The 25,924-nt window shown below is 41.3% G+C and overlaps 1 protein-coding gene across 1 annotated transcript in view; it reads left to right on the top strand.

Annotated features, from left to right (window-relative positions):
• Positions 1-25,924, top strand: part of TTC3 (tetratricopeptide repeat domain 3) — a 410,905-nt gene that overhangs the window by 225,449 nt on the left and 159,532 nt on the right. Inside the window, exons 26-27 of the mRNA XM_053705936.1 lie at positions 22,491-22,537; positions 24,825-24,881. Of these exons, the coding sequence (XP_053561911.1) occupies positions 22,491-22,537; positions 24,825-24,881 (104 nt within the window). The remainder of the gene's footprint in view (positions 1-22,490; positions 22,538-24,824; positions 24,882-25,924) is intronic.

The following is a 25,924-nucleotide window of genomic DNA, read 5'->3' as shown; positions in this document are numbered from 1 at the left end:
AGATTACCAATCAATATTTTGGAACTCCGTGCGATTTTCAGAGCCCTTCAGTCTTGGCCTCTGTTGAAGAGAGAACCGTTCATTTGTTTTCAGACAGACAATATCACAACTGTGGCATATGTCAATCATCAGGGTGGTACTCACAGTCCTCAAGCTATGAAAGAAGTATCTCTGATACTTGTTTGGGCGGAATCCAGCTCCTGTCTAATTTCTGCAGTTCATATACCAGGTATAGAAAATTGGGAAGCGGATTACCTCAGTCGTCAGACTTTACATCCGGGAGAATGGTCTCTCCACCCAGATGTGTTTTCTCAAATTGTTCAGATGTGGGGGCTTCCAGAAATAGATCTGATGGCATCTCATCTAAACAAAAAACTTCCCAGGTACCTGTCCAGGTCCAGGGATCCTCAGGCGGAAGCAGTGGATGCATTGACACTTCCTTGGTGTTATCAACCTGCTTATATTTTCCCGCCTCTAGTTCTTCTTCCAAGAGTCATCTCCAAAATAATCATGGAGCAATCGTTTGTGCTGCTGGTGGCCCCAGCATGGCCTCACAGGTTTTGGTATGCGGATCTTGTTCGGATGTCCAGTTTCCAACCTTGGCCACTTCCATTAAGGCCAGACCTATCTCAAGGTCCGTATTTTCCATCAGGATCTCAAATCATTAAATTTGAAGCTATGGAAATTGAACGCTTAGTGCTTAGTCATAGAGGTTTCTCTGACTTAGTGATTAATACTATGTTACAGGCTCGTAAATCTGTTTCTAGAAAGATTTATTATCGAGTTTGGAAGACTTACATTTCATGGTGTTCTTCTATAAATTCTCTTGGCATTCTTTTAGAATTCCTAGAATTTTACAGTTTCTTCAGGATGGTTTGGATAAAGGTTTGTCTGCAAGTTCCTTGAAAGGACAAATCTCTGCTCTTTCTTTTTTTTCATAGAAAGATTGCTAAACTTCCTGATATTCATTGTTTAGTGCAGGCTTTGGTTCGTATCAAGCCTGTCATTAAATCAATCTCTCCTCCTTGGAGTCTTAATTTGGTTTTGAAGGCTCTACAGGCTTCTCCGTTTGAGCCTATGCATTCTTTAGACATTAAACGGAGAAGCCTGTAAAGCCTTCAAAACCAAATTAAGACTCCAAGGAGGAGAGATTGATTTAATGACAGGCTTGACTGCAGCATCGGACGCGATCCCCCTTTTACATTCTTTGGATGTGGTGAGAGCTTTGAAATATTATGTTGAAGCTACTAAAGATTTCAGGAAGACTTCTAGTCTATTTGTTATATTTTCTGGTTCCAGGAAAGGTCAGAAGGCTTCTGCTGTTTCCTTGGCTTCATGTTAAAACTTTTGATTCATCAAGCCTATTTGGAGTCGGGTAAAGCCCCGCCTCAGAGAATTACAGCTCATTCTACTAGATCAGTTTCCACTTCCTGGGCTTTTAAGAATGGAGCTTCAGTTGATCAGATTTGCAAAGCTGCTACTTGGTCTTCTTTGCATATATTTACTAAATTCTACCATTTTGATGTATTTGCTTCTTCGGAAGCAGTTTTTGGTAGAAAAGTTCTTCAGGCAGCGGCTTCAGTTTCATTTTTCTGCTGTTGATTTAAGTTTTTTCCTCCCATTTATGAGAATTAACTTATATTTTGGGTTGTGTATTATTTTTTTCAGCGGAAAATGGCTGTTTTTATTTTTATCCCTCCCTCTAGTGACTCTTGCGTGGAGTTACACATCTTGGGTATTGCTATCCCATACGTCACTAGCTCATGGACTCTTGCCAATTACATGAAAGAAAACATAATTTATGTAAGAACTTATCTGATAAATTAATTTCTTTCATATTGGCAAGAGTCCATGAGGCCCACCCCCTTTTTTTATGGTGGTTATGATTTTTTTGTATAAAGCACAATTATTTCCAAATTCCTTTGTTGATGCTTTTTACTCCTTTCTTTATCACCCCACTTCTTAGCTATTCATTAAACTGAATTGTGGGGGTGGTGAGGGGTGTATTTATAGGCATTTTGAGGTTTGGGAAACTTTGCCCCTCCTGGTAGGATTGTATATCCCATACGTCACTAGCTCATGGACTCTTGCCAATATGAAAGAAATGAATTTATCAGGTAAGTTCTTACATAAATTATGTGTTTTTTTTTTATTTTTTAAAAATCTATTCAGTACTTGTTAATTGTTGTACGTATTGTAGATAATAGTTCATAACTGACACATTTTTGCAGAGTTTAGATGCACGAATCCAAACAGTTTTACTACTGAGAGCATAATTTGGAGGTCTGTGTCCTCTTAACTTATTGAGGGATCTTTTTATTTGGCAGTGTGTACAATAGGACAACAGTTGCAAATTACTCCATAACTGCACTCAGATAGGTGTATTATTAAATTGAATATTGGAGTAGTCTTGTACTGCATAGATTCTTATCCAGTGAGGATATTATAAGTTTTTTTCTCCAACATAGGTGTGTCCGGTCCACGGCGTCATCCTTACTTGTGGGATATTCTCTTCCCCAACAGGAAATGGCAAAGAGCCCAGCAAAGCTGGTCACATGATCCCTCCTAGGCTCCGCCTACCCCAGTCATTCTCTTTGCCGTTGCACCGGCAACATCTCCACGGAGATGGTTAAGAGTTTTTTGGTGTTTAAATGTAGTTTTTATCCTTCAATCAAGTGTTTGTTATTTTAAAATAGTGCTGGTATGTACTATTTACTCTGAAACAGAAAAGAGATGAAGATTTCTGTTTGTAAGAGGAAGATGATTTTAGCAAACGTTACTAAGATCGATTGCTGTTTCCACACAGGACTGTTGAGATGAAGTAACTTCAGTTGGGGGAAACAGTTGGCAGACTTTTCTGCTTGAGGTATGACTGGCCACATTTCTAACAAGACTTTGTAATGCTGGAAGGCTGTCATTTCCCCTATGGGGACCGGTAAGCCATTTTCTTAGTTTAAGTAAAAGAATAAAGGGCTTTATAAGGGCTTAAAAATCTGGTAGACATTTTTCTGGGCTAAAACGATTACTTTGCTAAGCATATTTGGCAGATTATAACTCTTAATAGTTATTATAATCTTGGGGATTGTTGTTAAAAAACGGCAGGCACTGTATTGGACACCTTTTTCAGATGGGGGCCTTTTCTAGTCATAGGCAGAGCCTCATTTTCGCGCCACTAATGCGCAGTTGTTTTTGGAAAGCAAGGCATGCAGATGCATGTGTGAGGAGCTAGAACCACTGAAAAAGCTTATAGAAGGCGTCATTTGGTATCGTATTCCCCTCTGGGCTTGGTTGGGTCTCAGCAAAGCAGATACCTGGGACTGTATAGGGGTTAAATATAAAAACGGCTCCGGTTCCGTTATTTTAAGGGTTAAAGCTTTCAAATTTGGTGTGCAATACTTTTAAGGCTTTATGACACTGTGGTGAAATTTTGGTGAATTTTGAACAATTCCTTCATGCTTTTTCACATATTCAGTAATAAAGTGTGTTCTGTTTAAAATTTAAAGTGACAGTAACGGTTTTATTTTAAAACGTTTTTTGTGCTTTGTTGACTAGTTTAAGCCTGTTTAACATGTCTGAACCATCAGATAAGCGATGTTCTATATGTATGAAAGCCAAGGTTTCTCCCCATTTAAATATATGTGATGATTGTGACATAGTGTCCAAACAAAGTAGGGACAATGATGCCACAGATAATGATATTGTCCAAGATGATTCCTCAAATGAGGGGAGTAAGCATGGTACTGCATCATCCCCTTCTGTGTCTACACCAGTTTTGCCCACACAAGAGGCCCCTAGTACATCTAGTGCGCCAATACTTATTACCATGCAACAATTAACGGCTGTTATGGATAATTCTATTGCAAACATTTTATCTAAAATGCCTACTTATCAGAGAAAGCGCGATTGCTCTGTTTTAAACACTGAAGAGCAAGAGGACGCTGATGATAACGGTTCTGACATACCCTCACACCAATCTGAAGGGGCCAGGAGGGAGGTTTTGTCTGAGGGAGAAATTTCAGATTCAGGAAAAATTTCTCAACAAGCTGAACCTGATGTTGTAACATTTAAATTTAAATTAGAACATCTCCGCGCACTGCTTAAGGAGGTATTATCTACTCTGGATGATTGTGACAATTTGGTCATTCCAGAGAAATTATGTAAGATGGACAAGTTCCTAGAGGTTCCGGTGCCCCCCGATGCTTTTCCTATACCCAAGCGGGTGGCGGACATAGTAAATAAGGAGTGGGATAGGCCCGGCATACCTTTTGTTCCTCCCCCTATATTTAAGAAATTATTTCCTATAGTCGACCCCAGAAAGGACTTATGGCAGACAGTCCCCAAGGTCGAGGGGGCGGTCTCTACTCTAAACAAACGCACTACTATTCCCATAGAAGATAGTTGTGCTTTCAAAGATCCTATGGATAAAAAATTAGAGGGTTTGCTTAAAAAGATGTTTGTTCAGCAAGGTTACCTTCTACAACCAATTTCATGCATTGTTCCTGTCACTACGGCAGCGTGTTTCTGGTTCGAAGAACTAGAAAAGTCGCTCAATAAAGAATCTTCGTATGAGGAGGTTATGGACAGAGTTCAAGCACTTAAATTGGCTAACTCTTTTATTTTAGATGCCGCTTTGCAATTAGCTAGATTAGCGGCGAAAAATTCAGGGTTTGCTATCGTGGCGCGCAGAGCGCTTTGGCTAAAGTCTTGGTCAGCGGATGTGTCTTCCAAGACAAAATTGCTTAACATCCCTTTCAAGGGTAAAACACTGTTTGGTCCTGATTTGAAAGAGATTATTTCAGACATCACCGGGGGAAAGGGCCACGCCCTTCCTCAGGATAGGTCTTTTAAGGCTAAAAATAAGCCTAATTTTCGTCCCTTTCGCAGAAACGGACCAGCCTCTAATTCTACATCCTCTAAGCAAGAGGGTAATACTTCTCAACCCAAACCAGTCTGGAGACCGATGCAAGGCTGGAACAAGGGTAAGCAGGCCAAGAAGCCTGCCACTGCTACCAAAACAGCATGAAGGGATGGCCCCCGATCCGGGACCGGATCTGGTGGGGGGCAGACTTTCTCTCTTTGCTCAGGCTTGGGCAAGAGATGTTCAGGATCCTTGGGCACTAGAAATAGTTTCTCAGGGTTATCTCCTGGAATTCAAGGAACTACCCCCAAGGGGAAGGTTCCACAGGTCTCAATTATCTTCAAACCAAATAAAAAGACAGGCATTCTTACATTGTGTAGAAGACCTGTTAAAGATGGAAGTAATTCATCCAGTTCCAATAGGAGAACAAGGGATGGGGTTTTACTCCAACCTGTTCATAGTTCCCAAAAAAGAGGGAACATTCAGACCAATTTTAGATCTCAAGATCCTAAACAAATTTCTCAGGGTACCATCGTTCAAAATGGAAACCATTCGAACGATCCTTCCTACCATCCAGGAAGGTCAATTTATGACCACGGTGGATTTAAAGGATGCGTACCTACATATTCCTATCCACAAGGAACATCATCAGTTCCTAAGGTTCGCTTTTCTGGACAAGCATTACCAGTTTGTGGCACTTCCATTCGGATTTGCCACTGCTCCGAGAATTTTCACAAAGGTACTCGGGTCCCTTCTAGCGGTTCTAAGACCAAGGGGCATTGCAGTAGTACCGTACTTGGACGACATCCTGATTCAAGCGTCGTCTCTGTCAAAAGCAAAGGCTCATACGGACATCGTCCTAGCCTTTCTCAGATCTCACGGATGGAAAGTGAACATAGAAAAAAGTTCTCTGTTCCCGTCAACAAGAGTTCCCTTCTTGGGAACAATAATAGATTCCTTAGAAATGAGGATTTTTCTGACAGAGGTCAGAAAATCAAAACTTCTAAGCTTTATCTGTTTTACTTCACAAAAGGCTGGCAGCTGTGCCAGACGTTCTAGCGTTTGTTCAGGCTCTGGTTAGAATCAAGCCTGTTTACAGACCTTTGACTCCTCCCTGGAGTCTTAATCTAGTTCTTTCAGTTCTTCAAGGGGTTCCGTTTGAACCCTTACATTCCGTAGATATTAAGTTATTATCTTGGAAAGTTTTGTTTTTGGTTGCAATTTCTTCTGCTAGAAGAGTTTCTGAGTTATCTGCTCTGCAGTGTTCTCCGCCCTATCTGGTGTTCCATGCAGATAAGGTGGTTTTGCGTACTAAGCCTGGTTTTCTTCCGAAAGTTGTTTCCAACAAAAATATTAACCAGGAGATAGTTGTACCTTCTTTGTGTCCGAATCCAGTTTCAAAGAAGGAACGTTTGTTACACAATTTGGACGTAGTCCGTGCTCTAAAATTCTATTTAGAGGCCACTAAAGATTTCAGACAAACATCTTCTTTGTTTGTTGTTTATTCTGGTAAAAGGAGAGGTCAAAAAGCAACTTCTACCTCTTTCTTTTTGGCTTAAAAGCATTATCCGATTGGCTTATGAGACTGCCGGACGGCAGCCTCCTGAAAGAATCACAGCTCATTCCACTAGGGCTGTGGCTTCCACATGGGCCTTCAAGAACGAGGCTTCTGTTGACCAGATATGTAAGGCAGCGACTTGGTCTTCACTGCACACTTTTGCCAAATTTTACAAATTTGATACTTTTGCTTCTTCGGAGGCTATTTTTGGAAGAAAGGTTTTGCAAGCCGTGGTGCCTTCCATTTAGGTGACCTGATTTGCTCCCTCCCTTCATCCGTGTCCTAAAGCTTTGGTATTGGTTCCCACAAGTAAGGATGACGCCGTGGACCGGACACACCTATGTTGGAGAAAACAGAATTTATGCTTACCTGATAAATTACTTTCTCCAACGGTGTGTCCGGCCCACGGCCCGCCCTGGTTTTTTTAATCAGGTCTGATGAATTATTTTTTCTAACTACAGTCACCACGGTATCATATGGTTTCTCCTATGCATATTTCCTCCTGTACGTCGGTCGAATGACTGGGGTAGGCGGAGCCTAGGAGGGATCATGTGACCAGCTTTGCTGGGCTCTTTGCCATTTCCTGTTGGGGAAGAGAATATCCCACAAGTAAGGATGACGCCGTGGACCGGACACACCGTTGGAGAAAGTAATTTATCAGGTAAGCATAAATTCTGTTTTTTCCTTTTTTTTTTTTTATCTACAGTAATAAAAGTTTGTGCTACTTTATCTTTTCTTCTTTTTAGGTTATATTTTTGGTACTTATCACACCCCACCATAATGGTTATTGTAATTGATAAGCAGTTGCTTTTGATTACATTTAGGTGGGCTTAGTTTTATATAAACCCTCTATCTGAATCATTTTTGGGTTTCATGTCCCTTTAATGTTCTCATTAGTCAAGATCTTACATTTTATTTATTGTATGCTCTTAAAAGGAGCCTTTTAATCTAATAATAAAATGTGTTAAAGGGACTCTCAAGTCAAAATTAAATGTTCATGATTCAAATAGAGCAGCAATTTTTAACAACTTTCCAATTTACTTCCATTAACAAAATATTAGTGTCTTTTTATATTTACACTTTTTGAGTCACCAGCTCCTACTTAGCATGGGCAAGAATTCACATAATATACATATATGCATTTGTGATTGGCGGCTGTCTCATTATACAGGGGGAGTGGAAATAGACATAACTTTGTAATTTGTCAGGAAATAGTCTACTACTCATTTGAAGCTCAGACTGTGTTATTGCATTGTATTGTTATCATGAATTTTATTATGCAATTCTATTGCATTTACTGGTCCTTTAAGGCATTTTATTGCATATCATTAAACACTGGTAACTGCTTAAAACTTGGTGGTAGGATACACATGTACCCACCTATGCACATTACTCAAATAATTTACAAATAATTATTTAAACCTAAAACAATTGCAGTTTAGTTAAAAGTAATGTGGTCATCAGAACGTCAGGATTGCTGCATTGAATTAACTGGTGCATTCAGTTATACATAGAACTATAGATTTTGGCAGCAGATAAAAGCCATAGGCCCAAAAAGTCTGCCAAGAATTTACTAAAAGATTAAATTTCTCTAGTTTGTAGGATAACCTTATGCTTATCCCAATCATTCTTGAAGTCCCCCAAAGTGTTAGTGTCCACAGCTGCATTCATTATTTTTTTAATTTCAAAACCTGGCCACCAGGAGGAGGCAAAGGCACCCCAGCCAAAGGCTTAAATACCCCTCCCACGTCCCCCATCCCCCAGTCATTCTTTGCCTTTCGTCCCAGGAGGTTGGCAGTGAAGTGTCAGAAGTTTCAGTAGTCTCTTATGGAGGGTAGTACTATTCGGAATGGGACTGGAGTTTTAAGTAGTCCTGTCAGCCTCTCAGTGAGAGCATGGATGAAAGTTAGAATCCGGAGATGCAGGGGGAGAGTCTTTCTGCGAAACCATCCCGACTCATGTTAACAGCTCACCCAGCAATCAGCGTTGACGAGTTTCGCTGCCTGATTTCTTCTCTCAAGTCCATGGCAGAAACGATGCTACTATCTGTCACACTTGAAGGGCCATGTTCCTGTTCCACATCGTGGATTCCAGTAAGATCGTTTCATTTTACTTTCATCATACTGTAATACAACTGTTTATTCGAGAGGGGCTACAGCCTTTTGGAGATAACCCCCAAGGCAGAACATAGTGCGATCTGCGATATTATCGCAGAAAGTGGAGCCTGCCTGCAGAAAGAACGGCCAGGTCTGTTAAACAGAGAATTTTTTCTTCAACAGAATTTTTTTTTTTTTTTTTTCTGGCCAGTGCAGTGCTTTCAAATGGACAACCGGCACATTTTTAGTGCAGACAGTACTTTTAAATGATTGGCTAATGGCTGCTCCGCTCCTGAAATTGATACTTTTTTATGCAATATCATTATTGATACTTTTACCCGCCAGAACAGCTTCTGCGACTGTGAGGCAAGTCAGTTCTCGGCACAGGGCATGTTTTTTTTTTTTACTTTAGCCCTGCTGCGGGCAAGCAGAAGGATTAAAAGCTTTTTAAAAATGTTTTATTATTATTGTATTATTTCAATAGAGCCGAGCGGTGGTGCGGCGGTAGTGTGGGAAGAGGGCTGAGTGAGAACAGGAAAAGAGCGCACAACAAATGTTTACATTTGCGCACATCTCCTACTGCAGCGCATCACATTATTCTGGAAGACCGCAGACCGGCAATGTGTGCTCTATGCCTCAACAGCGGATCACCTACAGCACGTCTTAGCTATGATCTACATTTAAAGACCTGCCCCTGCATTAATATTTCAATAGAGCCGAGCGGTGGTGCGGTGGTAATGTGAGAAGAGGGCTTAGTGTGAGCAGGAAAAGAGCGTATCACCTTAGCTATGATCTACATTTACAGACCGGCCCCTGCATTAGTGTACAGCATGGTGACCTGCAAGATCCCATATACCGGAGAAATGCTGTGCAAGTGGGTGATGAGGTTACACATGCTGTACACTAATGCAGGGGCAGGTCTGTGAATGTAAATCATAGTAGACGTGCTGTAGGTGATACGCTGTTGAGGCATAGAGCACACATTGCCGGTCTGCGGTCTCCCAGAATGATGTGATGTGCTGCAGTAGGAGATCTGCGCAAATGTAAACATTTGTTGTGCGCTCTTTTCCTGCTCTCACTAAGCCCTCTTCTCACACTACCACCGCACCACCGCTCGGCTCTATTGAAATAATACAATAATAATAAAACATTTTTAAAAAGCTTTTAATCCTTCTGCTTGCCCGCAGCAGGGCTAAAGTAAAAAAAAAAACATGCCCTGTGCCGAGAACTGACTTGGCTCTATTGAAATATTAATGCAGGGGCAGGTCTGTAAATGTAGATCATAGCTAAGACGTGCTGTAGGTGATACGCTCTTTTCCTGCTCTCACTAAGCCCTCTTCTCACACAACCACCGCACCACCGCTTGGCTCTATTGAAATATTAATGCAGGGGCCGGTCTGTGAATGTAGATCATAGCTAAGGTGATACGCTCTTTTCCTGCTCTCACTAAGCCCTCTTCTCACACAACCACCGCACCACCGCTTGGCTCTATTGAAATATTAATGCAGGGGCCGGTCTGTAAATGTAGATCATAGCTAAGACGTGCTGTAGGTGATACGCTGTTGAGGCATAGAGCACACATTGCCGGTCTGCGGTCTCCCAGAATTATGTGATGCGCTGCAGTAGGAGATCTGCGCAAATGTAAACATTTGTTGTGCGCTCTTTTCCTGTTCTCACTCAGCCCTCTCCTCACACTACCGCCGCACCACTGCTCGGCTCTATTGAAATATTAATGCAGGGGCAGGTCTGTGTAATGAGCCCACTGAATGTAAATCATAGTCCTCGGTGTATACTGGCCCTTTAAGCAGATTTTTTTGTTTGTACTATGGCACTTACTGGGTGGAAATTGCTAAATTAATTTACTCCTCCTGAGCCCTTCCATGTCCCTAGCCAAAGCCGCCCTGTGGCCACAATTCAATTCTACAGTAATTTTTATCTTATAATCCAGTATTTCTCCAGTCCAGTGTTACCAAAACTCCTCTCCTTTACAAATGTTTTATTCCTGTCCTCACACCCTCAGTGTTAATATAATCTATACATTTGTGTGTCTATGTATACTATCTTGCTTTAAAAAAAAAAAAAAAGTTTTCATTTATTTTTTAAAGTTTGTTCACTGGCTGTGTGAGTGTAAAGAATACATTCCAGTACATTTCAGGTTCTTTTAGCATTACTGCAATAAGCTTGTTTTTTTGTTTTTTTTTAAATGCTTCTCTGAAAGAAAAAAAAAAATGATGCCAATATGTTCTAAAAACTCGCCCTAAGACACTGTTAGTGTTAGGTTGGCAGTATTTTGGTTATTGTGGTGGGTCAGTTTGTTGTCAGAAGGGGCTAAATAGTTTGCACACTCCTCTTTTACAACCAAGGGGTTATGCTAGCAAATTTAGATCAGCGACACATTTGTTTATTATCACCTTCCTTCACTAAATATTGGAATCAGATTTTAAACAATGAATGAACAGCCAAAGCCTTTTTATTTGCAAATTGTAAATAATAGCAATAATACTAATATAATTAGTACTAGTAGACTAGTATTTTATTACTATTAGCCTTAGTTTCTCTGATGAAAGAGTCTACTTTTGTTTGCCTACTATAGCAGTGCTTCCTCAAGAACAGTAAAAATTAAACCAGGGTTGTGAGTGATATACATTTTAAATGTTAACAGAACAAAAATTCTATTAACATTTAAAATGTATATCACCACCCTGTTTTTATTTTTATTTTTCTTGGGGGGAAAAATGAATGGTAACTATATTGTGGTTCTTTAAGCATATATGCACAAAAGGTGGGATAGGGGACTTTATATTTGATTGTCAGCTGAGCAGAGCTGGTAATGATAGAATGGGGTCAGTCCACACATATACACACACACCCACATTACATGTGAAAGTTTACCAAGTTTTAAATAAATGTTTGTTTATGAATGATTTAAAACCGAATTTTATTTCAAAATGACCTGCAGAAAATTTTTCACTACAAAAAATCTCATCGCAGAAAGTGAAAAAAAGTTCTGCTTCTGGGGAGATAACTTTAGCACAGGTTCTCAGTGAGGCTCCTTTGTATCTTGGAATCAAGGGTTAATATCTCCTGAGGGGGGTTATTGAACTGGGGGGTCTTTAATCATGTTTATGTGATTCTGTCTGCTAATGTGTAGTGACACTTATGTTCCGAAAAAGCCCTGAGCATAACGGCCTAGGGCAAGTGACATGGCCTTTCAGGTCTGGCGCGTTTTTTCTTGGACTGCACAGTACACCTTGTGACCGGGTGCGGTTACGTTTTTGCTCTCCATTTCCGCAGTTCCTGACTGTGTGGCGACGGAAACATTTCTGGTTCGCTGGTGTCTGGGTCCTAGAAGGTGGTGAGTGCCCCAGCCATTGGGGGTGTAAGGTGCCATTTATTTTTCTTATTGGTTAATTTTTTTCAGTATCCCAGTTATGGAGGATTCTGATTTTTTGGAGACAGATGTCTCTGATTCAGATTCTACTTCTTGCGAAGAATATGAATTGGCCAGTTATGTTCCAAATGCCGTTTTAGAGTGCTCCGTTGCTCTGGATTGGGGATTCAGGGGTCCACTGAGCCATCCGCCTCTGGGGATTCTGTTTCTCGAGAGGCGCGTTCCCTACAACCGTCCCTTACTATGCAGGTGACCCAAACGCTGCTTATCCTTCTCTGGAAGGTGGATTGTTTCCTCCGGAGGATACAGCACAGTTCCTCATGGCCATATCCTTGGCGCTGGTGCATTTACAGATCCCAGGATTATGTTTATGATATTGTCCGTGTTTTGTTAACCAGGGCTCGTCAAGCGTGGGATCGCTTGGTACAGTTCAGCCTTCTGGAGCAGCGACCGCCCCTGAGGCTTCAGGAGGCAACCTTCGGGGCCAGGGTCTTCATTTGCCCCGGTGGAGGTAAGTTTTTCCTTTCGTTATAGACTGGCGCACCTTTGTGTTCTACTGAGGCACGTTTTGGCGATGCTGGAGGATTCCACTCTTAACGGGTTGGTGGATTCTTAGTCTTCCTCTTCAAATGGCATGCACGATTAGACATAAGGGGATGAAGTATTCTTCTTATTGTCTTCTTTTATTTGAGTATCCTTTTCCAATTCTGAGCTTGGAAGTATCGAATCCCTGTTGGGCTGGAATTCCGCCAGTTCCTGGTGGACTTGCCTTCCGAGGCTTCCTTGGGTTTGTCCTTTTAGTATTTGTTCCCTGTTTATATTTCTCTTCCTTCGGGTCGAGGCTATCTGGACCTTGTCCTGTTTTCCTTGACGGCTTTTGGCCGTTTAAGTTAGGAAGTTGGGGGCCTTGCGGCTCTTTCCGCTTCCGGGAGTTAGTCGTTTTCATATCAGAGACAATAGACTGTGTTATCTCATTTCCACTGCTTGCTTTTGCTTCGGATCTTTTGCTAGGACTTGGGATGCTCTGCATTCTTCTCTCTTGGGTGTGGTCTACGGAAAGATAATCTGAGAGGATTATGGAGACTAGTCTATTTCTGAACTCCTTTTTTGAGTGACTTTGTTCTCGTAAATATTCCCTTAGTCTTGTACTTCCGGGGTGTTGTCCATTGTGCCTGGGGCTCTAGAGTGGTTGCGTGACTTAGTCATTGCCTTGCTCCTTTTTGGTAGGGAGTTTGCCTCCTCCTAGCGGTGTTCTCTTCCCTTTTGGGATTGGAATTTTACGAGCGAGTCCTGTACCCGTTTTCTTGGTTAGCCCGGTTCACATTCCCTGTGATATCTGCTCTGCTTCAGATGGGGTATCTTGTGCTCCCCTGGGGGGTATAGTTTTGTTTTAGAACTGCCCTATGTCCAGGTTCTTGTCCTGATCCTTCTTTGGATGTCTGGAAACTTACGTTCCTGTGGACTGTTCAGGAGAGTGTTCTTGTCTCGGATCCTTCTTGGAAGGTCTGGAGATTTTATGATCCTGTTGGACTGGTCCGGGACGACCCAGTGTTTTCAGTGGACTGTTTTCCCTGGACTCTTTTCCCTTACGGGCAGAATATGCTTCCCTTTTTGGTGAGGGAGTTTGTGTCTGGATCGACAGTTGTGTCTGGATGATTCTAATGGAAATAACCAATGGCACTGCTCAATTAAATAAACGTTCCCATATAAGTGAATATAAATTGTTGGTCACAAAAGAGGGGATGGTGCTTGTACTGGGAATTTACTCAAAAACAAATGAGTAGATGACTGAGAGTACAAATGTAGCACTCATAACGTTATATTTAGATAGATATTATGGCAGAAGGCAGAGAAACATAAATAAAACTTAACTTTTATTTTATTAGCTAAAAAGGGGGGGGGGGGGTAAAGGAAAAATATCACACTTTAAAAATATGGTAAAAAAAAAAGGTAATGTGTGTAGTAAAAGGATGTACATACACTGACGAAAAATATACTAGAATGTGGACAAATCGTTTCTCTGGACATGCCAGGGATCTGTGCTGTGTTATTACCGCTATAAATTATTATAATATTGGCCCTGGATATGGAAGAGACCTATACCAGATTGTTATCTTAGTAGATGGTTAGTATAAGTATGCTCAGAATTGAGGAGCCAACTGATCTATTCTTTAATATATCCTTTATTTACCACTTTTAGTGAGGAGGAGCATATCACAATAACTTTCCTATATATCAAGGATATTGGTCATTAGAAGTTATCACTGTTGGTGAGGAGGAGCCTATCACATTCACTCTCCTATATATCAAGGATATTGGTCATTAGAAGTTATCATTGTTGGTGAGGAGGAGCCTATCACATTAACTCTCCTATATATCAAGGATATTGGTCACTGTAAGTGATTGGTCTGGGATTACCAGAGACCTATACCAGTTAGTTACCATTAGAATAACTCTCACTGTTAGTGAGGAGGAGCCTATCACAATAACTCTCCTATATATCAAGGATATTGGTTACTGTAAGTAATTGGTCTGGGACTGCCAGAGACCTATACCAGTTAGTTACCATCAGAATAACTCACCTGTATATCATAAAGAGAATGTTCTTCACTGCAAATGATTGTTCTGTAAATGCCAGAGACCTATACCAGTTAGTTACCGTCAGGTAGCAGGGCTAGATGATCAAATATTTAATGTACCTTTTAGTTACCTCTATAAAATATGTTCCAATATTATATATACCTTTAAGTTATCACTAATAGTGAAGAAAAGCGTATAATGGTTTTTCTGTATGATAAGGAGAATAGGGTCTCTGCAAGTTTCTGCTCTGGGAATACCAGAAATCTATACCAATTAGTTACCACTGTGAATTATAATCTGTACACATTCTCAACATATTCTTGTTCTGAGGAAACCAGAGGCCTATACCTTTTAGTTACCGCTGTGAGTTGTATAAATATCAAGGTACTCAGATGATGGAGCTAAGTTTGTAAAATAGCAAATTTCCTCTCTGGGAAATACCAGAGACCTATACCTATTAGCAAGCAAAAGTACCTGAGGCAGTCCTTATCAGAGAATTAGCCAAGGTCAATTGCCAGGAAATCAGTCCAGAAACTAAACACAGTGCCAAGGGAAAATCCGGAAGAGTAGTCTCAAAATGAAGAAGAAATCAGGCACCAGGAAGTCCAACAAATCTGTATTCAAACAGGAATCAGGACCAGAGTCTCTGTCAGAGTGCAACACTTAATGTCAAGGCCCAGAACTGAAAGCAAACCGGCCTAATATAGCAGGCTGCTGATTATATGATTTGTTACAGCTGGTAGGCAGGTGAAGCCAGAGAGCCAAAGTTGCAGCAAACAGAAAACCAATATTCTCAGCCTGTGACCAAGCCATCTGGTGGCAAAAAGGTAAGTCAGCAGGCTGGGAAAGAACAGCAGCAGAAATAGAAACAGGTCCTAGGTTCAATTTTAGGCTGGATCATGACGGTAATAAAGGCGTAAGCTGTGGAGGACTCTGATGCGTTGGAGGGTATTCCCTCTGTAACAAAGTCTAATACCTGTGTTTATTGTGAGGAGGTTCTAGTAGAGCCGCCTGCCCAACCCTGTTCCACATGCCTTGACAAGATTACTACATCTAGAAAGAATAAGATGTTTAGTACTACTGAGCCGTCCACCTCTGAGGGCTCCCCGTTCCGTAAGGTGCGTTCCCTACATTCATCTCAGATTACACATGCAGCGCCCCAGGGCACGACCAATCCTTCTGAGGGAGAGGGCCGCTGGCCGCCATATCAACTGCAAACGGCGGTGTTGGCGGTGATTAGTGCCTTACCATGTTCTGCTAAGCGCAAGCGTAAGGTAAAACATTGCTGCCCGGCCCAGGGGTCATCTACTCCAATGGATATTTCGGAAAGATTATACGCTGATGAGGATAACTCTGACTCTTCGGAGGACGTTCCTTCTGGGTCGCAGTCTGTGTCATCTAAACCTCCGGCTGCGGAGGAACCAGACTTTAGGTTTAAGATGGAAAATTTACACTTTTTATTGAAACGTGCTTGCTATGCTGGAGGTTCCAGAACCGAAACTACTGGAGGAACCTTTGATTCCTAAACTTGATAAGGTGTATGAGGACAGCGTGGTACATCAGACCTTCCCAGTTCCTGTTAAGATGGCAAACATTGGGTTCTGCCTTTTCCCCTTCCTCTTCTTTTAAGAAACTGTTCCCTGTTCCGGACTCTCAGCTCGAGCAATGAGGGACTGTCCCTAAGGTGGATGCTGCTATCTCCACCTCACGAAGAGTACAACGATTACTCTTGAGGATAGTTTATCGTTTAAGGAGCCGATGGATAAAAAGTTAGAAAACATGTTGAAAAAGATGTTTCAGCACATGGGTCTTGTTTTTCAGCCGGCGTCGGCGGTAGCTGCGGTAGCCGGAGCTGCGATATATTGGTGTGAATCCCTGTCTGAAATGGTCGAGAGGGAGACTCCCCTTGATGAGATACAGGATAGAATTAATGCCTTTAGGGTAACTAATTCTTTTATTTGTGACTCCAATATGCAGATTATTCGCCTGAATGCAAAGGTTTCAGGTTTTTCCATCCTAGCCCGTAGGGCTCTATGGCTGAAGTCGTGATCTGCGGACATGACCTCTAAATCTAGGTTTCTATCCCTTCCTTTTCAGGGAAAGATCCTATTTGGTCCAGGACTGGACTCGATCATATCCACGGTCACGGGAGGGAAGAAGCCTAAACCTAAGGGATCTACTAAGAAGCCCGCTGAGACAAAATCGGCATGAAGGGGCGGTAGAAAAATGTAAACTAGGTTGAACCGCCAAGGTATCGACCAGCTCTGTCTGGGGATCCCTGGTATGGGCAGAGTCCCACAACTGCTCGCTATCAGCAATCTACATTCCGGGTGTGGACAACTGGGAAGCGTTTTTTCTCAGCAGACAATCCTTCCATCTGGGGGAATGGTCTCTCCACCCCAAGGTGTTTGCAGAGATCTGTCACAGATGGGGACACCGGAGATAGATCTCATGGTGTCCAGAATCATTTGCAAGCTACCCTAATACAGGTTGCTATCCAGGGATTCCCAGGCAGAGCTGGTCGATTCCTTGGCGGTTCAACCTAGTTTACATTTTTCCACCGTTGCCACTTCTACCTCGGGTAGTGGCCCACATCAAACAGGAGCAAGCTTCGGCTATACTGAATGCTCCAGCGTGGCAGCGGAGGACGTGGTTTGCGGATTTGGTGGGGATGTCATCTCCGTCATGGAGGTTACCCTGTCGCAGGGATCTGCTGGTTCTTGGTCCCTTCCAACATTGAAATCTAGATTCTCTGAGGCTGACTACGTGGAGATTGAACGCTTAGTATTTGCCAAGAGAGGATTCTCTCAGAGAGTGATTGATACTCTTGTTCAAGCCAGGAAGCCGGTCACTCGTCTCATCTATCATAAGGTGTGGAGGACTTGTCCTGGTGGGAGAAACATGGATATCTAGGATTCTGTCCTTTCTCCAGGATAGGTTGGAGAAGGGGCTTCCCACAAGTTCCTTAAAGGTACAGATTTCGGTGTTATCTATTTTGTTGCACAAGAGGCTCGTGGAGCTTCCTGATATTCAGTCTTTTGTTCAGGCTCTGTCTAGAATAAGGCCTATATTTAGACATTCTGCTCCACCCTAGAGCTTGAACTTGGTTCTTAAGGTGCTACAGAGCGTTCCGTTTGAACCTATGCACTCTATTGACATTAAGATTCTTTCTTGGAAGGTTCTCTTCCTGTTGGCTATTGCATCGGCACACAGAGTATCTGAGTTGACGGTCTTGCAATGTGAGCATCCTTATCTGTTTTTTCACGCTGATAAGGCTGTTGTTCGCACTGGTTTGGGATTTCTTCCCAAGGTTGTGTCTGACCTTAACATCAATCAGGAAATAGTTGTTCCTTTTTTGTGTCCTAACCCTTCTTCCCCTAAGGAGAGGTTACTTCATAATTTCTATGTCTTTCGAGCCTTGATGTTTTATCTTCAGGCCACAAAGGATTTCAGACAATCTACATCTCATTTTGTAGTGTATTCAGGGAAACGCAAGGGGCAGAGATCCTCTTCTACTTCTTTGTCCTTTTGGTTAAGGAGCATGATTCGCTTGGCTTAAGAGACAGTGGGACAAATAGAGCTGTTGCTTCTTCTTGGGCCTTCAAGAACGAGGCCTCTATGGAGCAGATTTGTAAGGCGGCTACCTGGTCCTCCTTACATACTTTTACAAAGTTTTACAAATTTGACGTTTTTGCTTCGTCAGAAGCAGTTTTGGGGAGAGAGGTTTTGCAGACTGTGGTGCCCTCAGCATAGGGTCTGCCTCCCTTTAGCCCTCCCGTTTGTTCATTCAGTGTCCTCTAGAGCTTGGGTATTTGTTTCCCACAAGTAATGAATAAAGCCGTGGACTCTCCTCCCCTTTAGATGGAAAACATAAATTATGCTTTGCAAAGTTAATGTTGTGGCACCGCGGCTCAAAGTAACCTAGCTGCTAACAGTGTCATGGATAAGTATGTCTCGCCTCCTCCGGGCCGGGCTGTAACTCTGCTACATCCGCGATCTATGATTGCCTCCTTACCCCAGCTGCAACGTCTGCCGTCCGCTCACAACCATTCTCTTTCCACCTGTTCCGTGGCTCGATGGTCTGCTGTTGGCGTCTGACGTCACGTCTTCTTCACGTGACTCCGGCTTGGCAAATGAGAGAGGTTAACTCCTGTTCCTTGCTGGATATGTCATCCCAGGTAAAACACTGATCCTGGCAGCAGTTGGTGCATTACCCTACCCGGAGCCTCAACGGGTAGGGAGCAAGGCAGCCCTTCCGCAGTAAACCTCAGCCTACTCCTCGGCTGTGCAATAAACAAAGTAATCATATACTGCTGATTTAAAACAAAAAAACTTTATTCCAAAGTTTAAAAAATCCAGCACATGTGTAGTAAAAAAGATAAAAGCAAAAAACACAGACATGTCAGGTCAGACTGACGCGTTTCAGCTGCTGACAGCCTTAATCATAGCCTTAATCTATTGTTAACACCTGTGGAGCTATATACGCTCCCTCACAATCTCATTGGATACCTGTGTCTGTGTGTGCCCCTCCCATCTACCTGTGTATAGAGTATTACCCATCAAATTATAAACAACCTTAATTAATTTAGTTGTTAATTTCCTTATGCTATAATAAATGATGAGCCCTCTTACTAGAGCTACAAAGCTAAATATTGACGTTAAATGGTCAGTTATTAAAGAACCACTTTATATCCGTGTGCAGTATGAATATTTCTATAGAGACAAGTATGATATAGATTCCCACTAGCCACTGTGACCACAAATTTTGCTGTTAGTCAGTGAGTGTCTAAATCACAAAGAGCCATTCCTCTTAGAGCACATTGTACCACCGGTACCCCACCTGGGTCTATATAATACTAGAATAGAAAGAATGGATAAAAAACCTGCACAGTGCTATATCATTCAATGCTCCCCTCAATTTCTCATGTGACATATTCAAATTCTAGTGGTTATTAACATTGGCTGACTAGGTACTCTTTATATATGTGATGATCTCATTCTTAGTTAACAGCATGATGTAAGGAATGGGGCCAAATATGCCATTCAAATGATTGTATATACATAAGGCCATAGGCCCCTTTATATCCAGATTGTCACCAATTAAGTTGAACATAGATACATAAAGACAGAAAATACTCATGTCCCAATCTATGTCTGACTTATTACTCTTTAATGTAGACCTAGGTTACGCAGTTCTTAGTCAAATCCCTTATCTATTGAGTATACCCTCTGAGTACTTGTTGACTGAAAAACCTTAATTATCATTGTAAAATCACAGGCCGTACAGCTCCGTGTTCCACATCTGAAGTGGCCCTTGCAACTCGGCCAGCTACTCACTTTTTTTTTTTTTTTAAGGGGGCTTGGGTAAATCCTATTTCCTATTGTGACGTTCCTTCTGGATGCAAATCTGCACCCTTTGTCTACTATATCCTTTAATACATCATCTCCCCTTAAAATAGGTAGATTTTTCTTGATGATGTTACAAATGCTTCTGTACTGATTAGTATATGTCGTCACAAAGGTAATTTCACCCTTATCTCTGTTATATTTTCTGCCACTCTCTGATTGTTCTGCCACCTTAGGTTTTAATAGTTCAAACCTTGGTATTGCTGCCACTTATTTGAAGGCTTTCATAATGGGGCCCTCTAGGTAACCTCTGTCCCTCAGTTTTTTCAGTAATGCCTTGCTTTCCGTTTGAAAAGTTGTTTCCTTCGAGCAATTATACTTCGCCCTGATGAGCTGACCTTTGGCCACTCCGTAATGCATATGGCGTGGATGGCAACTTTTAGCGTGTAGAGTAAAATCTACACTATATACTAAACCCATTTCAGCTAATGCCTTACTACACGCTGAAAGTTGCCATCCACGCAATATGCATTACAGAGTGGCAAAGGTCAGCTTATCAGGGTGAAGTGTAATTGCTCGGAGTAGCTGGGTGAGTTGCAAGGGCCACACGGAGCTGTACGGCCTGTGATTTTACAATGATAAATAAGGTTTTTCAGCTAACAAGTACTCTGAGGGTATACTATTGTAAACAGTGTCCAAGAGCTGTTTCGAAGAGAAGCGTATTGGATCTTTACCCTTAAAACACGTAGACCCTTAGGCATGAATATTGAGGGTGACATCATTAATTTCTGGCAATAACAGCGATTGTGCAGAGTTAACAAACGTTATATATATAGTTATCTTTCTTTATTAGTTTGTAAAAGCACCCACTCAATAGATAATAAGGGATTTGACTAAGAACTGCCTAACCTAGGTCTACATTAAAGAGTAATAAGTCAGACATAGATTGGGACATGAGTATTTTCTGTCTTTATGTATGTTCAACTTAATTGGTGACAATCTGGATATAAAGGGGCCTATGGCCTTATGTATATACAATCATTTGAATGGTATATTTGGCCCCATTCCTTACATCATGCTGTTAACTAAGAATGAGATCATCACATATATAAAGAGTACCTAGCCAGCCAATGTTAATAACCACTAGAGACGCTACTTGGGTATTACATTATGACCATTTTGAATAGGTCACATGAGAAATTGAGGGGAGCATTGAATGATATAGCACTGTGCAGGTTTTTTATCCATTCTTTCTATTTTAGTATTATATAGACCCAGGTGGGGTACCGGTGGTACAATGTGTTCTAAGAGGAATGGCTCTTTGTGATTTAGGCACTCACTGACTAACGGCGAAATTTGTGGTCACAGTGGCTAGTGGGAATCTATATCATACTTGTCTCTATAGAAATATTCATACTGCACACTGATATAATGTGGTTCTTTAATAACTGACCATTTAACGTCACTATTTAGCTTTGTAGCTCTAGTAAGAGGGTTCATCATTTATTATAGCATAAGGAAATTAACAACTAAATGAATTAAGGTTGTTTATAATTTGATGGGTAATACTGTATACATAGGTAGATGGGAGGGGCACACACAGACACAGGTATCCAATGAGATTGTGAGGGAGCGTGTATATAGCTCCACAGGTGTTAACAATAGATGAAGGCTATGATTAAGGCTGTCAGCAGCCGAAACGTGTAAGACTGACCTGACATGTCTGTGTGTTTTATGCTTTTATCTTTTTTTACTACACGTGTGCCGGATTTTTTAAACTTTGGAATAAAGTTTTTTTGTTTTAAATCAGCAGTATACGATTACTTTATAAATTATGCTTGCCTGATTATTTCATTTCCATCGTGGGGAGGAGAGTCCACGGCTCCCGCCTGTTTCTCCGGTAGGGGGACCTAAATTTAATTTTCTTCTGGCACCATTTATACCCTAATTTATCCTACTGTTCCTTGTTCCCTCGGCTGAATGACTGGGGGTTAAGGGGAGTGGGGGAGGTATTTAAACTTTTGACTGGGGTGTCTTTGCCTCCTCCTGGTGGCCAGGTTCTTAATTCCCACAAGTAATGAATGAAGCCGTGGACTCTCCTCCCCACGATGGAAATGAAATTATCAGGTAAGCATAATTTGTTATATGTATATATGTGTGTATTTATATACCTCTGCAATATGTTTTCATGATTTATTTTGTCCCCTTTTCCTGTAATTCCATTCTGAAAGTCTGAGCTTTTCAGTTCCTGTTAGAAATTGAAGTGCAGAACACTGTTATATACCACACAGCCATTGGCTGCACACTCTAGTGACCTATTTATAACTGTCCGTAATTGGCCACTGCAGAGAAGGTAACCTAAGTTACAATATGGCAGCTCCCAATGTTTTATAGACACTACAATTTTACACTTATTTATTCATTATTTAAATAGCTAATGAAACTTTAAAAAACAAATCTTCATGTTATTCACAGACTAATTTTTTATTTGAATGCTTCATTCTATCTAACAATTATTTAGTGTTTAATGTCCCTTTAATTAGTGAGTCAGCTGAATAGATTAATGTTGCAATGAGAGAGTGAGAAGGACTATCAGTGAATTTAAACCACTGTTTTGCACAGTTTGACTAACACTAACTTGGCATTTATGTTCTCTTTCAGATATTCCATATAACCTAGTATGCAGGTCACCAAAGGAAGGCCGTTCTGTAAGTCTGCACTTGTGGCTAATGTCATATCTGTTCTAAAGTAGTTGAGAGTTTTGATTTCATTTTAAATTTGACCTTACATACATTTATTTGCTGGCTTCTAATTTACCATATGAAGCCCTAGCCCTCAGTGTAAATGACCTTTGTTATAAAGCAAAATTAGTTCTGTTTTATTTTTTATGACGACATGTTTCTAAAGAAAAGACATTGAAAAGCACTGCTAGCAGTGAAGCTTTTTTTCCGCTGGCTCACCCCCATTGACGAAACAATATATTATAAGTTATTTAAATGATGTCGGCTAGCTAGAAGCACTACTATTTGGCAGCTTAATAAATGAGGCCCAAAAAAGACATAAAACACAAACCTTATTCTTCGCGAAAATATTAAGGGTATTTAGATATATACACTTACTGTTATACTATGCATTATTATTATTATTCTTTATTTATAAAGCGCCAACAGATTCCGCAGCGCTGTCCATGGGTACAAAAATAAAAGTACATTACAATATAAAAAACACCAGACAAAGTTTAACAAACAAATACAGGGGGAATTGAGGGCCCTGTTTCCGTGGGAACTTACAATCTAGATGGGTAGGAGGGTGAGAAACAGGAGGTGGGGACTGCAAAGGTGGGAATGATGTTAGTGTGGAGTTAGATGGGGGCAGCAATTAGGCAAGTGGAATTCATTTGTTACTGATTTGGAGATAGGCTTCCCTGAACAAGAAGGTCTTTAGGGAGCGTTTAAAGGAGGAAAGGTTAGGGGAGAGTCTGACAGCTCTAGGAAGTGCATTCCAGATGGTTGGTGCCGCACAAGAGAAGTCCTGTAGCCTAGCATGGGAGGAGGTGATAGTAGAAAATGCAAGGAGCAGGTCATTGTTGGATCTTAGGGGGCGGGCTGGAGTATATTTGTTGATGAGTGAGGACAGGTGGGGGGCGGGCTGCGTTGGTAAGGGCTTTGTAGGTCAGGATGAGAATTTTGAATTTAATTCTACTGTGGATGGGTAGCCAGTGAAGGGACTCGCAGAGAGGTGCAGCAGATACAGAGCGTCGGGAGAGGTGGATTAGCCTAGCAGAGGCATTTAGGATGGATTGAAGAGGGGAGAGGCGGGAGAAAGGGAGGCCAGTTAGTAGGTTATTACAGTAGTCAAGTTGGGAGATTACCAGGGAGTGGATTAGCTGTTTAGTAGTTTCAGCACTCAGAAACGGACGAATTTTGGAGATATTGCATAGGTGGTTGCGACAGGAGGAAGAGAGCAATTGAATGTGGGGTATGAAGGACAGATTGGAGTCAAGTGTAACTCATAGGCAGCGGACTTGGGGTGATGGGGAGATAGTGGTGTCACCAACAGTGATTGAAAAGTTAGGAACCGGGGTAGAACTAGAGGGGGGGGGATTAGAAGGAGCTCAGTCTTGGACATATTGATTTTTAGGTGGTAAGAGGCCATCCAAGAAGAAATTTCAGATCAGCAGACACTGATGTGAGAAAGGACAGAAGGAGAGAGTGAAGGGGTGGATAGGTAGATCTGAGTATCATCAGCATAGAGGTCGTAGTTGAAGCCATAGCTACTGATAAGTTTACCCAGTGAGGAAGTATAAATAGAGAAGAGTAGAGGACCCAGAACAGAGCCTTGAGGTACTCCAAAAGACAGAGGCAATGGAGAGGAGGAGTCGCCAGCAAAGGAGACAGAAAAGGACCTATTAGAGAGATAAGAGTGGATCCAGGAAAGGGCAGTGTCAGAGAGCCAAAGGGAGCTGAGAGTCCGTAGGAGAAGGGGATGGTCAACAGTGTCAAAGGCAGCGGACAGATCAAGTAAGATAAGTATTGAGTAGTGGACATTTTTTTTTTAGCAGAAAGAAGATCATTGGTAACCTTGGTGAGGGCAGTCTCAGTTGAGTGTTAGGAACGGAAGCCAGATTGCAAAGGGTCGAGCAGTGAGTTGGAGGACAAGAAGTGGCTTAAGTGATCGAAGACTAGTTTTTCCAGGGCTTTTGAAACTAGCGGAAGCAGTGATATGGGGCCTCTGAATCACAAAATAATTTTTGGGGTTTCATATGCCTTTAAATTCTCTCTCTATATTTTGCAATCATGTGGTTAGTTGCTGATGTATACTTTGGATACATTAACTTTTATTGTCCTTTAATCAGATTCTTCACCATATTGTGCATGTTACATGTCCCTACGTTTTGTTAATAACGTACTGAAAAATAGCAGGTTTTGGCCGTTTAACCTTATTTTTACTATTAGAAATCAGTGACGAGGACAATTTTTCTATTTGTCTTTTCAGACGAAAGGTATGAAGGTTAAAAACAAACACAAGAAAAAGAAGCAGAATCCACTAAAGGTGCATTTATTTTCCTTGTCTTTTTTATTTCCTACGTTCATTGAAAACTGTACTGATTTCTATTTACTATTGTGCAATCTCTGTAAGGAAGTTTGATATATTTCTCAAGATAGGTACAGAAACTGTCACTTACAGTTGTTTTTGCAATTTGTAATTTCAATGTGTTATCATTTTTGACAATCTGACAATAACTGTCACTGTATAGGACTGGTTTAACCAATGAATCTTTGTTAGGTCCTCAAAGTTCTATTTATGCCCAGTTCCATACAGTACATTATGTTTAATGGATTTGAAACTGTAAAGTAAATAATATAAATAAAATATGTATGTGTGTAATCAAAGTAATCATAAAAATAAACAGTGTTAAAAACTTCAAACAGTTACTTGTTTTTCTGTAAAATGAGCACTTAGAAATTCTCAGTGTAGCCACTACCTAGAGTTACCCAAGGACCTGATGTGCTGAGAACTTAAGTTGCATACTGCCTCTCCTGAGCTTGGGCAAGAAACAGGCTCCCTGTTTCTCTAGCATTCACTGAACAGAAAGCCAGCTCATGTTGTGCTAGAAGATTTGACATCAAGCTATATACTGTATGCCTTCCTGTAGAGACATCAGCCCTCTTGTGGGGCTGTGAGGAAATAATGGACCCTGCACACATGAAATTAAACAAACGTAAAGGTAAAATCATTTTGAAATTATGAATAATACATATTGCAATGATTTCTATTAAGGTTTTCAGGAATAGCTTAGATGAGAGCAGGAAAAATAACCATGTTTACTAATCGGCTGATTTGTCACCTGTACTCTAGTTCAGATATCCTCAAAATGTGCCCTGTAAGGCATGAGGACAGGTTTGGAAAGCAATTCTCTAAGGTGTAAAATCTTACAAAAATACGTGGATGAGGCCAATTCAGGTATTTTGTAGGGTTATGCTCTTAACGTGAAACTGCGATTAATTTCCCCCACGATCATGTGATGTAGGTCTTAAGATATATTTACGAGGGCTTGTCTGTTCAACACCACTGCTCTACGTAGAATTGGTATC

Source organism: Bombina bombina, chromosome 3, assembly GCF_027579735.1.
Source record: "Bombina bombina isolate aBomBom1 chromosome 3, aBomBom1.pri, whole genome shotgun sequence".
Taxonomy (NCBI): domain Eukaryota; kingdom Metazoa; phylum Chordata; class Amphibia; order Anura; family Bombinatoridae; genus Bombina; species Bombina bombina.
Note: the sequence above shows the minus strand (reverse complement) of the source record. Positions and strands in the feature narration are given on the sequence as shown.